A 14228-nucleotide genomic window follows, 5' to 3' on the forward strand; every position below is an offset into this window, starting at 1 on the left:
CAAGAACCTTCCAAGAGTTGGTATTACTGATGAGGAAATTGAGGCACAGAGAATGATAGTGACTTGCCCAAATTATAAGACTAGGAAGTAGCAGACTCAGTATTTGAATCCAGATTTGGCAGAGCCCAAGGACATGTCAGTTTCAAGTACATTTTTATGCTATTCTTAATTCACTTTTTAAGGTGGGTATTTTAACATGAAAACAGAGCTTCTGGTTATAAAGTAGCAACACTTCTAGCTTGACCATCATCCTGAGTCAATAGATTCAGGCTCAATCATTGCTGAAATAACTGGCTTTTTAACATGCCCACAGCAATATGTATGTTGAAATTATGTTTATAGCTTCATCTTAGGCATTTTAGTAATTTCCCCAAAAGCTTTTCTCTAGTAGTTAAATATCATACAAAAGCTTCACAGCTGGAGATGCAAAGTTTTCAGGGTGGGCAAAATATCATTTACAACTGGACTTACTTCCGCCTTAAAGAAATTCTCTTAAAATGGTGTTAATCTGAGGTTTCTTGAATTATTTGGAGAAACACCTCATGGTCATTTAATCTGCCTGGCCAAATTACTTTTTATTAATATTAATTTGAAATAAGCAATTAAGGGGCGCCTGGGTGGCACAGCGGTTAAGCGTCTGCCTTCGGCTCAGGGCGTGATCCTGGCGTTACGGGATCGAGCCCCACATCAGGCTCTTCCGCTATGAGCCTGCTTCCTTATCTCCCACACCCCCTGCTTGTGTTCCCTCTCTCGCTGGCTGTCTCTATCTCTGTCGAATAAATAAATAAAATCTTTAAAAAAATGAAATAAGCAATTAAGATAGTATTTTTAGCCTTCTTAGTAAAGGAGGAAACTTTTAGGAAATTGTTAATCCTGCAAAATATGACTAATCTTAGAACTATTATTCCGTAAAGCTGCTGAATCATTGAAAAGAAAGATGATCGCTCTTACAAAATTAGATTTAAAGTGGGTATGTCTGTCATAACTTGTTTTGTGTTCTCTTTGGCTTTGCAATAGCATATATTGAATACATTTAAATACCTGAAACTATCAGTTCATTTCATCAGCAGCTAATTATTGAATGCTTGTTGTGGCCAGCTTTGGCCATTCATTATGGAAAATTCAAGTGCATTTATCAGTTCATAGTCTTACAGGGAAGATACTAAAAAAAAAAAAAAAAAAAAAAGGAAGGTAGAAGGTGTTATGTGGAGCAGTTGACATAGTGCTAAGAGAGTTGAAATGGAAGACCATGACTTTAATTTTTTAGATCAAGGCAAGCTTCATAGACTAAAGTGGTCTGTGAACCAGCTGTAATGTGTAGTTGGAAAAATAACCCAGTGTGTGCTCTGGGAAAAGAGGATAAAATGGTTGAATTAAATCATAAGTTATCATTCATAAAGATATGAAATGGGCAGATAACATGGATTTCAAAAGAGGTTCTTGCATGAAATTAATATGAGTGATCTAATATGACTTCTGGGGGGCGCCTGGGGGGCTCGGTCAGTTAAGCATCTGCTTTCGGTTCAGTCATGATCCTGGGATTCTGGGATGGAGCCCCACATTGGGTCCCTGCTCAGCAGGGAGCTTACTTCTTCCTCTCTCTCTGCCTTTCCTTCCTTCCTTTTTTAAAAAAATTTTTATTATGTTATGTTAGTCACCATACAGTACATCCTTATCTGCCCTTCCTTCCTGCTCATGCTTGTTCTCTCTCTCAAATAAATAAAATCGTTTTAATAAATAAATAAATAAGACTTCTGGAAATCAGATCAGAGAGAGAAGAAGTGCCTCTTACTAAGGGAGAGTTGGGAGAGAAGTCTGGCAGTGGGGAAAGGAGTAGGCTCTGGTTATTGCAGGAGAGTAGAAGAGGACCCCTTCTTCCCCAGCAGAATCAGGTTCTCTTGACTGTTAGTGGGAGGCTGCTAAGAAACTATTTCAGCTCTACCCCAAGATAGAGTTGGACTAAGGGAGATCCCTTAGCATCTAAAATATAGTTTTTCAATGGGGTCTCTATGGGTGAAAGGGATAGAATCTTGAGAATTGTTTTAACAGCCACAGTTTAGGAATTGGTTCCCATTCTAACATTTTATTATGAAAATAATAAAAAGTTTCAAACATAACAGCAAAGTTGAAAGAATTATACAATGAACACCCACCACCTGGATTCCAGCATTAATATTTTCCTGAGCTTGATTTATCACATATATATCTATCTGTCCATCCCTCAAGGTAATAGTTTTTCAATAATGTGCTCCATTCACCCAACCATTATTATTTACTTAGTAAACATTACTGATTATGTGCCAGGCACTGAGACTATGAAAGAAATATGACAAGGTCCTTTTCCTCAAACGGAGCACAGTTTATTGGGAGTGGCAACAAATAATTTTCACAATATGGGCAGTACTCTAACAGAGTAGAAAGAAGTTATAATGAGTACACAGAGGAGGGGGTAATCAGCAGAAGCATCATGGAGAATTCAGGCTTGAGTGGGGCACTGGAAGGTATGAAACAGTTTGCCAAGAAGACATGGAGATGCTGGGCATTCCTGGCAGAGGACAAGGATGTGCAGTCATGGGGGGCCTGGAGGTAGTTTAGTACGGGTGCAGTGGGTTGGCAGATGAGCAGACAGTGGAGATGTGGCTACAAAGAAAGACACAGAGACTTGGTTTTGGAGGGTCCTGCACACTGTGGAAGATAGTTAGGACTCTGTTTAGAAGTTCTAGAGAACAAGTGAAGTAAATTGGGGAGTGACATGCTTGGGATGGCAGGAGTGTGAAGGGGCAGCGAGAAGTCAGCCTTGTATGGAAGAAGGGTCCACACTTGAGATGATGAAGGCTTGAACTAAGGCAGATATAATAGAAATCAGAAGGAGAGTAATGAATTAGAAAAAAAGAATAAAATGGAAAGGAGAATTTTAAAAACTGATGAGCAGTCAGACATGGGGATGAGAGATTTGGAGGTATCCAGGATGACTCCCATTTAGATTTTGATTAGTAGATACTATAAATCATGATAAGGGAATTTAGGAATCTATAAGGAAGTTAAGCACATTCATCCCCAAAAGCATAATAAAATAATGGAATTTGAGTACAATTTTTAAAAATAAAAATAAAATAAACAATGGAAAGAGATTGAAGACATGGAGGGAGGTTAAGACAACAAAGAATAATGAGAATGAAACTAAGAAGTGAAGCATCAAGATATTAAAAATAAATAGAGAGAAATAGGAGAAGTAAGAAGGGAGATACATTTTGCCATGTTCAACATCTGCTTTAGTTTTTAATTCTTGAAAGCCTTCAGTGAAGAGTTAAAGCATTATAGGCTTGATTTTGACAGACTGCCATCAGGAAGGTAACTATGTTGCTGCCACGAATGAAGTACAGACACACTGGGTATCACTGCATCTAAAGTACTACTCAGAGTAATTTTTTAAAGTACATCTGGCAGCTGGGACGATCCTACTCAAGCTTACCTGAAATTCTATCCCAAATGCCATTTTATTCACCTTATGCAGTTTCAGGTTCGCTTGTAGTTTATATGGTGAGTCTTTTCAGCCTCTCAGTAGCACAGGGCACTCTGTCATCTAGTATTTACTGCTGCCAGGTTATTACCTTCTACCTTCTGCCTACTGTATTCCTGGTGTGCCATGAGCTGCTGGTAACCAACCCAGGAAAGGTGTGGTTAGTGTGCATTGGTTTATCAGCTCGGGCTGTCTAACAGTGGCTTTGGTGGGTCTCAGTCTCCCTCAAATGAACAACTCAGAGAAAACCTGAACCGCTCCAGAAATCTCATCAGACCCCCAGAACAAAACAGCATCTGATGTGTTAAAACCAGTGAAAGAGACCATGAAGGTCATTTGAAGACTTTGATTTGAAGGAGGTGAGGAAGAGTAGTTTTTTCCTTTGCCATTTTAAAAAGCTCATAATGCACCCTAGCACTCAGGTTCACATTCCTGGCTTTCTGGTTTACAGGGAACCCTGGGGTTTGTGTTGGGATCATACCACCTTGAGGATGAATGTGGGTGGCATCCAGGGAATAAGACTGGGTAAAGAGAAACTGAGAAAACAAAGAGAAAAAGGAAGGGCTTAGTCCATGGTAAGATGAAATTGGAATCAAGTTTTGTAGTTGATATTGTCTTACTTTGAGGATGAAAAGTTGGTGGACTATTCCCACTGCAATGATCATGTCAAGTTCCCAAGGGAAACTTGTTAATTCATCCTTTTCCAGTCTAACTATCTAATGTATCAAGGGCTCAAGTATAGTTTTTTCAGGAAAAATCCCGAGTTCACACCGCTCACCCCCAACTCCTGCACTGCGCATTCACATGCACAGCCTTTGCCATCTCACCTCTCACTAGGCTCTGCATCTCCCTGGGCAGTTTGATAGAGGCACAGCTGGTTGTACGTTTGTAATCCCAAAGATAGACCCTAAGGTGCTTAAGTCATAAGTCTGTACTTACTGTGTTGTTCCTTTGAATCTCATAAAGAGTTTTAGGCACAAAGGTGTGCATTCTCCATAGAAAGATGCTGAATGGTCCAACCTGGTCGTGAGAGGATATGTCCCTATGTACCCCAAGTCACTCCAATGATAGCTAGGCTTTGTAGGGTTTTATGCAAAAGCACCAAATCTCAGGAGTTGCTCTTGTACTCCTTAGACCAACTGAAGCCTTCAAAGTCACAATGAATCTGAATCCAATTGCATCCTAAATTTATAAGCCTCTGTTCAGTGTGACTACTTTGAAATCATGTCTTTTATGTCAGAGATTTGAAAGATTAATGTAAAGCCCCTGGGGAAAAACCCGTTGGCACATCAATGATAAGTAGATTCATGTGTTGCCTATGAAACAGGTTGTCTTATTTTATCATTCAACTCTACCAAAACCCGGATTACCAGTGAGACACCCACTCTAGCATACCTGACAGGTTACTTAAGATTCTAATAATGGGTCTAGTTCCTATCACGGGGCCTACGGTTTGGCTTTCAGCCCTTGATATACTCCCAAGTGTCCCTGAGAAGAATTAAGGAATACGCCATAAATTTTTTCTCCCCACTAGAAATATCTGGCCTTGGGTAAAGTGAAATTTTATTTTCAGGGAGAGGTGGGATATAAAAAAGGAGAAACTAGTTAGGCCCACACAATATTCCCTAGAAACCACACAGTAGGACCTCTCACCCTTCCCATGGCCTCACAAGAGAAAAGGTAGAATGAGTGCCTTATCTTTCTCTCCCAGGACAGTACTTAGCTGGTACCATGTAGATGGCAGAAGAGAAAAATCAAGCTCCTTCATCATAAAAATCCTTGACCCTGCTGGCTTAGATCCCACTACTTAAAAAAACATAGATATAAGGGTATCTGCATGAAGAAAATATGATAATGAAGATCAACCCCTCCAAATAGATAAATTAGAGAGTAATTATATTACAAAAAGATTCTACCTAAAGGATTCCTTTTAATAAGTCTCCTAGTATAGTAGCTTATTTACAGATTATGTATTACATAGGTATAGAGAAGCTTTTGGTTGTTAAGATATTTTAGAGATTAGCTAGAAATCAATGCCTACTGAAGATCATTCAGAAACTAAAACAGAACATTATTGTTTTGATTTCAATGGGAAATTGTAGTTTAATTATGCAGAGCTTTTCCAGAATGGTTTTTATCACAAATGTAAGCTGTATTGTGTATTGATTCAAGGATGAGAAGATTATTTCTTTTTTTAAGTTTTTATTTAAATTCCAGTTAGTTAACATACAGTGTAATATTAGTTTCTGGTGTAGAATTGAGTGATTCATCACTTACGTTATTTCATATTTGTAATGGCTTTGAGAATGAAGCAGACTAGTGAATAAATTTTATAATGGAGCCTTCTTGACTACATCAGCAGAATGTCAATGAGTCAGTTCAAGAGCTCAACCAGTCAGTCCTCTCTAGGTAAGCTAAAAAAGTGGCAGATGGGCTGAATGCCTCAGGATAACTTAAAACTGTTCCTAATATATTTAAGATTACATTCAGCTTTCTGTAATAGTGGAGTTTTAAAACTTCTTGGTGTGTCTCAAATCACCTTTCACTTATGTCATTTTACACAATTGAATGAGGAGTGTAAAGCTGAAGAAAAGTATCCAGGCTTTTTCAAATATCTGTGATCTAGAACCCTTCTTTTAAAAAACCCTGCTCATAATGAATCATGGAATGTTACATCAAAAACTAAGGATGTACTGTATGGTGACTAACAGAACATAATAAAAAATTATTATAAAAAATAAAAAAATAAAAAGTAAGAAACCCTGCTCATTCTCCATTCACCTAACTGGCTTAGTCAGTGGACCATGCCACTCTTGATCTTGGGATTGTAAGTTCAAGCCCCCCTGTTGGGTGTAGGTTATTTTTTTTTTTTTAGTTCCCCTTTTCTAAGGTGGCAGAGCAAATTTTCGGATAATGATGCCACCAAGGGTTGACTCGTGACTTTTGGTATCAGCCAAGAATACAGAAGTCTTGAGAGGCAGAAACCTTTTTGTAGTTTCATGCCAAGAATGCTGCCAAAACTGAGGGGTCCTAGTCCCAGCTCTTAGACTGACCAGCTGTATGGCCAGCCTGGTTTTCCTAATGATTGTGAGCTTCAGTTTTGCCATCTATGTAAATCTGATGTTTTATATCATGGAAGGATTATATATAAATTTGGAAAGCCATCTATGTAAATCTGATGTTTTATATTTGTCAAAGGATTAAATATATAAATATGTAAAACCACCAGGCAGTTCCTGGCACATAGGAAGCACCTAATAAATTATGTTTAATGTGATCATTACTGGATTAAGCTCTTGTGACGTTAAAAGACTGAGATAATGAAAAACCAGTCACAGCTGACCTTCTCTGGTAAATAGATTTCCATCAGTACAAAGATTGATTCTCGATGTCTGGACAGTCTCTAGAAGGCAAAACCAAAAAGTAGGAATGGGGTCTTTCCTCAGGGATCTTCCTTCCTGGGAGCCCCCACACTCCGTCAAGGCTGCATGTCCTGCAGGGTCTCCACTTTAATGTCTCATCAAGGCCTATTGTCCCCATCTTGGCATCCCCAGCCCTGGCTTCTCCCCCCTCTCTCCCCACCCCACCCCATTATGATTTACCTGCTCTCTGTTTAATATCTTTTTGTTAATTTGCTTATGTATGCCAGTGTGTAACCCTCCCTGAGAGCCTTGGTACATTTTGACAGGGATTCCAGAGACATAATACACAGTGGTTGATCTCAGAGGCAGATGTGTTGGTGGTAATAACGAGAGCTAACAGACTGAGTGATTCCTCTGTGCCAGACGAGTGATTCCTCTGTGCCAGGCGCCGCGGGGCTTTGTAAGCGCTATCCCATGTGTGCCTCACTTCACCACATCTTGTAGAGCAGGTCTTGTCATGGGTCTCTACTTCACAGATGAAGAAACTGAGCCTTAGAGAGGTGAAGGAACTTGGCCCAGGGTGATCACATACGGGGAAGAAGCCGTTCCAGAATGCACTCCCAGGCCCAGCTCACTCCAGATCTGCTGCCGCTCACCACTGTGTTATGGTGCTGTGGCAGGCAGGTCGTGGGTGCTCCTAAAGAGTGCCTACCCCTCTAAACTTGATCCTGCTCCCAGGACCCAAATGACTTCCTGCTTTCAGTCAAGCTGGTTGGAACCAACTTAGTTGACAACTAACTTGAGAGGGGTATTGGAAAGTTCAGAGAGGGACACCCTGGCAGCTGGCTTCCAGCCTACCCCGAGGCTAGACATTGCTCCTGGCCAAAGGACTGTGCTCTGGGCCTCTGCACGGTGAGGAGAGTCCTCTCACTTCCAGCACCCACCTAAGAAGCTGAATCCCAAATTATTTATATTTGTAATAGCCTGAATGGGTCGATGGTGGGGTAATTGGAGGAACAACTTATGATTATTTGTATTCAGTACTTTTATCTGTTATGGAATCGGATTCCAAGGTCTAAATCTAAAAGAATAATCTATGAATTTGCTTGTATTTTGCTCATCTCACAATTTTCCTGGACCAGCCGCAACTCTTCCAAGAATGGGGAAATGAATCTCCCAATAAAATTGAACCCCAGAAAATACTGACTTGTGTCAGTAGGACAGCATTTTCTCAGTAGTAATCTAAATATTGCGTCCTCATGGAGAAAGTCAGAGGACAACTTACTGTCATCAGGTGGTACGAGATAAAAACTAATAGTGGTAATAACAGTCGTAATTCAATATCTTACATTTATCAAGTGCTGATAAACCTTATATGCACTGCTCCAGGTGGCATCATAGGATATACATGTTATGTGTGGAAGTGGGCGCCCTCATCATCCCTGTTTACAGAGGTGGAAACTCAGGCACAGAGAGGCTGTTTGTTCAGAGTCATAAAGTCAGTAAATGAGAAAACTAGGATTAAACCAGGGCAGCCTGGCTTCTAATTTTATTTCCTTGTACTATTAAAACAACCAGTCTTCCTCTATCTGTGTATCAACTAAATCATCTTTATATTTTGGCTAAAATTTATTTTGTCTTTGACGCGATCCCATCAAGCCCTGCTGCCAACTCTGAGAGGGGTAGTCTCTGCTGGCGGGTTGCCCCATTAGGATGGTGATTTGGAATTAAAGACAAATGATACTGTGTTGGCTTTTCTCATTCTAAGAAAAGATTTTATTTATTTATTTGAGAAAGAGAGAGAGAGAGAGCACAGAGGGAAAGTGAGAGGGAGAAGCAGACTCCCTGCTGAACAGAGAGCCAGATGTGGAGCTTGATCCCAGGACCCTGAGATCATGACCTGAGCGTAAGGCAGATGCTTAAGCGACTGAGCCACCCAAGCGCCGTTCTCATCATTTTAATGATTGCTTTACCTTGATAATATATCCCTCTTGGTAATATTGATAAAACTTTTTTCCCCCACAAAAATATTCTTAGTCTAAACCTGTTTTGATTACTTTTCACTGGTCATGACAGAGAGAAAAGGAAAAAAAATGGCAAGTGACCTCCACATTAAAATATGTGGAGATCTTTTCACCTCAAATTCATACTTGATTCACAAAATATCACCTAATTTCTTTTTTTAGTACAAACTTTAAAGAAATTTTTCTTGTCTCTCTGGCCTTCTATCAGCCAAAACTTAAATTTATTGGGAATCCTAGTGCGGAAAGCTTCTATTCAAATTTCTAACTATTATTCTCTTTGTAAGTCAAATTGTGAGTGAGGGAGTTCGATGGTGACAGAGTTTATGTTTGCAGAAGATTGAGGGTTCCTGTTTGAAATTTAAGTCTTCACCGAAAAAGCTGGAACGTGAGATCAATAGAATTGTTACCTTACTTCTCAATGATAATGGAAAACTTTCCCATTCCTTCGCATATAATTTCTCAAGTTTATCATATGCCTTGTGTACCATGTATATGATCTCTTAGAACTTCAGTGGATTTCTGAAGCCAGGAATATACATGCAAATAAGCAAGCAAGCAAGCAAGCAACAACAACAAAACTGTCCTGTTACACTGAACTTCACCCAGTGTTCTGCCTGATTCTAATTACCTTCAGCAGTTTACCCAGGATGCTTCAGTATAACCACCTGGAAAAATGAGGGTGGAACTTTGATTCTGGGAGGCATATGGAAATTTAATTACTAGGTTTACAAAGTATTTTAAAATCCCCAGATAAAAGTGAACAGAGGACTAGAGAAGAATATCATTATTACAAGTAGTGGAGTTATATGGGGGTGAGAGGAGTGCTGAGGATCAAAGACCAGTGTGCCCTTCTCTATACTGGCCTCTTAGCCCCATCTTCTGCAACCAGCCTCAAGGGGAGATGGAGAAAGAATCATTTATTCACCTTCTGGCTGCAAGAACTGCAGACCTCAACTGTGGCAATTCTAGCACTGAGGAGAAAATACACATAGGAAAAAAGAAGGCCATGTCTCACTTCCAAATTAAAAAAAGACATTTCTACATGTTTCCATAACCCACAGACTGCTGCCATTTGAGGCCAACCCCTCAAAGTTTTCCTCTTCGTCTAGTGTAGTTGCTGAATCTAGGCCACTGTCAGCAATCCTTTTCATTCACCCAGGCCCATCCCCACGCCTCACAGATGCAGAGATTCTCTTGAGACATGTGTACTTTGGTATCAAACAATGCAACTCATGTTTGATTTTGGATAACCTTGCACTGCTGAATAAAATAACCCTTGAGAAAGAAGCAATAAAAGCGCTGTAAGAAAAATGACTCATGTTTCCAAGCTGTCTAAAGTGATCACTTATCCCAACAAATGGTAATTCTTTCAAGACACAGTGGGCATGCACCATACTTATAAAAGTCTGGGAGAAAAGCCTTGCAATCATTTTTTTTTAAATTGTGTTAAAATCTATCAAAAGAATGTTTCTGGTAGGCTGTACCAGACAGGGTATGCTTAAAAACAAAAACAAAAACCACATGGATGTGGAAGCCAAGGTGGATTGGTGCAAGGGGGTCCTTGCCGAACATGCAGTCCCATCCGCTTGTTTATGCACTTGTTTATGTGCCTCTAATTGTTTTCCATTTTCTGCCCCCATTCGTTAGAGTGCAAAGATGTGAACAAAGTGGCTTATTGCCCACTGGTGCTGAAGTTCAAGTTCTGTAGTCGAGCATACTTCAGACAGATGTGTTGTAAGACCTGCCAAGGACACTGACCCACGGAAAGCCAGAGAGAGCGCCTTGTCATTTCATCGTGGAAATGCGTCCATCAAAGAGAGCCACCCAGAGGAAGAGGATTGATGTCCTTGCAAATGTATTACCCTGTGGAAAACGTAACCACTGGTCAGCCCTAGCTGACAGGATTTCAATATTATTTTAACTTCTGTGAAGTGGGATTTATTGATCCAAAGTGCTGGACACGGTATTAAGGAGGGAATGCCAGATCGGAGAGATCCAAACAACACAGGGAGACTTGCTTACTGTGGAACGTTTGTGTTCTTTCGAGTAAATCCAATAGCCTGTTTACCTCCTTGGACCATTAAGATAATTTTTATTATGGACTTAGCAATGACACTGAATCCATTTGTATTTAAAACTGTTTAAAATGTAGCTGTTATGACTTGGTCAACTATGGAAGTAAAAGAAGATTCAGAAACCTTAAGTCATAGCTTAAAAATATTTACTATACTTTATCTCACTACAACAGCACCACAATTTAAATTCTAAAACGGGCTTTTAACTGTAATTTAAGGAGCAATTATAAATCAAAAGTAATGAAAGTTTGTATTATTTTTCTTCATTCCACTTAATTTCCTTAGGAATAATCCCCCTGTTCTGAACACTGCTGTGAGCCATATATAAACTCTATTAAACCGAACAACAGTGAAGGACTTAGTTGAAGGCAGTGCATCAGTTACTGCAGCTGTGCAAGTCTATAAATTCTGTGCTAAAGACTGTGGCCAACTTGCCCTTGTGCAAGTGAAGCTGAGATTTCCATTAAAACTTTAAGAGAAAAACATTTCGATTTCATGCAGAAGCCAGACCAGGGGTACGGTAGAGACTGAAGAACCAGGCCCTTTGCTGCCATCACTCGGGATGCCTCAGTTCTTCTTTGAGTCACCCCAACTCAATTGTGTTTACATCCTCACCGGCCACAGAACAGCTTCTGCCCCGTTGGATTGTTGCACGCGTGTTGAGCTTACTGAAATGATGCCGTGCAAAAGATAGACTGGCTCAGTAACAACCAGGCAGACCCTTTTGCTGACAATTGTGATGGGTTCCAGATGTCCCTTCTTTGATATGGCAGAAGGGCATTTATTTATATGAGAGCAAGTGTGTGTGTGTGTGCGGGCGCTTTTGAGTGTGTGGGTTAGATGCGTGTGCTTGCACATAAATGTGCTATTTCTGTGAGTTTTAAAGTAGGCAAGGGATAACAACCAAAGAAGAAAAACTCATGAAGCCTAAAGATCATAAAGCATAATTTTAATAGTCACTCAACCAACTATTTTGTATTTTTTATGGATACTCTGAATGGCAATTAAATGTGAAACCAAGTTTCTTGGGCAAGTCAAATTCAAGAATCAAATCCAGAATCCCAAATTAAATGGACTAGCTCATATTTTCCCCATCCACAAGTTTCGTATCGTGCTCATCAAAAGCTTCAACAGTGGGATTAAAAGAAAGAAAAAAAAAAAGGGTACTTGTTTATATTTTGTACTTGAACACTTGTAGTTTGCAGCAGGTTCTTGATGAATGTGCTTTGTATCCTACAGGTGTGTACACCGTGCCACACCAGCTGCTCAAACTCCAGCTAAACGGCTACCTTGTATTGATACTGCTTGGAGTTAAAGAGTATGTTTGACTTAAACCTGTCACTGTGTGTGCTCAAACTACATGTCAGGTGTATCACCCACACCGTGACCTAAGGTAGAGGATTACTTTTTTTCAGAAAGGAAAAGAGACTCACAGACTTCAAAAACCAACCTAAACTTCAGGTTTTCTATGGACAGTCAGCACGGATGTTGTTCTACACACTCCATCGTGGTCATCCCTATTTTCTTGGCTGCTTCCTCTCTCAACACCACAGCTCATGTCCCTGAGCTTGCCAGAGAAAGCTACTGACAATACAGAAAAATTGCCAGGACCCCTGTGTATACTGCCCTGAGAAGACGAGCCAAAGCTCCATCTATTCAGTGAAGGGGAGGCAGCCCATTAACAGCATGGCCCCAGCACTGAATCCCTTGGTCCCTTGCAAAGAGCAGTTAACTTGGTGCTAATGTGCCCTGGTGAAATAAAAGATGCGTGCTTTCTGTGGCATTTTAGGCATAGGTTACCTGTCAGGATCTGTTTCTCCCCAACATAAATATCAGCTCATGTTTTTATTCCAAAAAGATTTCTTACATTACTGACTTAAGTCTGTTCTACACCTCACCTGGAAACGAATGTTGTGAGGACCGTTGCCCTGGGCTCCCTTGACTGACGTTAGAAGAGGGGGCAGCTAGTGTTCCCTCAGGAGTGTGCACAAGCCCCAAGGCCAGGAGCAGAGAGCTTCCAGGTGCAGCATCGGATTACTCTGCTAGAAAGAACCAAACACAGAATGTAACAGAACTAAACCTGAGTGGGGAAACAAATCATATTCTATAGCACATCACAGTACCACTGCCAACTCTGTAGTCAACCACGTGGGTACATGATATGCTCTCTTTCTAAATAATAGCAACAGGATTGTCAGTGGAGGCTGAGCCACCATAGCAGGCCCTCCGAAAGTAGCATGCTATGTGGACTACTTAGGGATCCCCAAGGAAACTGGTACCCCATGGCTGAGAGCAGTATCTGCCATTGGCATGAAGTCCTGCCAAAAAAGGAAAGGTGAATATACCCAACTGATTAAAGCCCTTGAGATACATATGACTCCCCAAACAGTCCATTTCATTAGGAATTTTATTCGAGTGAATGTCACATAGGTATCCTTAATAATACAGAATGAAATTACCTTTGTATTATTGTGATTAGTTGTTGCTTATTATTTTATACTCAGTATTAATGTGGTACACTGTTACATTTTTTTTTGCTTTTGTAAATTATATTCTAATTTATTGCCATGTTTCCTAACACTTGTCCTACATTCATTCTGCTTGTAATGAAAATGAAAAAGTCATTGTAACACTTGATGGAGTGAAATTCCACACCAGGCACAGATTTTTTTTTTTTAACATAGATAATTTAGTAAAAATAAAAATTCAGCTTGTAAGAATGATTCAGATGAAAGTTGTCTATTCCCTGAAAAGCTGGTGTTAAACTTGCAGTAGAAGGAACCTATCCTTTGGAATACCACACTACACTATCCAAATTAGCCAGGTAGTATCCAGGATTGAGATAATTTGTTGCACCCTTATTACCCTCCTCAGAGATTGCATTTATTTGTATTTCAGTACTATTAAATACAAGGGCTTTCGGTATTTCTGGTGACTCTCTATCCCCAGATGCCACTAGTCAGCTATTCTAACCCTAGAAAGGTAGAATAGCTGACTAGAAAGGAAGTCCAGATTGACCCATGACTCTTTTGCCTCCCTCCTTCTTTTGCTTTCCGTGTAAATTCCCCGATGCAAGATATTTCATTGTGGAAAAGGTGCTGAACAGAAGTATTTGTACTTGAAGAAGGATTTTTCTACTCAGATTCAACAGGGAGCTTAGGAACATGAGGGACGTACTTTTCCCCCTTTAAGCATTTCCTCTGAGGCTGAGCTAATGGTTCAGCCATTGCTGAGCTGGGGTGTACTA

At 40.2% G+C, this 14228-nt stretch overlaps 1 protein-coding gene across 1 annotated transcript in view; it reads left to right on the top strand.

The window, feature by feature from the left end:
- ADAMTS6 (ADAM metallopeptidase with thrombospondin type 1 motif 6) overlaps window positions 1-13878 on the top strand; it is a 290816-nt gene extending 276938 nt beyond the window's left edge. Inside the window, exon 25 of the mRNA XM_045794264.2 lies at window positions 10554-13878. Coding sequence (XP_045650220.2) covers window positions 10554-10663 — 110 coding nt within the window. The 3' untranslated portion in view covers window positions 10664-13878. The remainder of the gene's footprint in view (window positions 1-10553) is intronic.
- The last annotated feature ends 350 nt before the right edge of the window (window positions 13879-14228 follow it).

The sequence above is a fragment of the Ursus americanus genome, chromosome 5, assembly GCF_024610735.1.
Source record: "Ursus americanus isolate L20-20 chromosome 5, mUrsAme1.1.p, whole genome shotgun sequence".
In the NCBI taxonomy this organism is placed as follows: Eukaryota; Metazoa; Chordata; class Mammalia; order Carnivora; family Ursidae; genus Ursus; species Ursus americanus.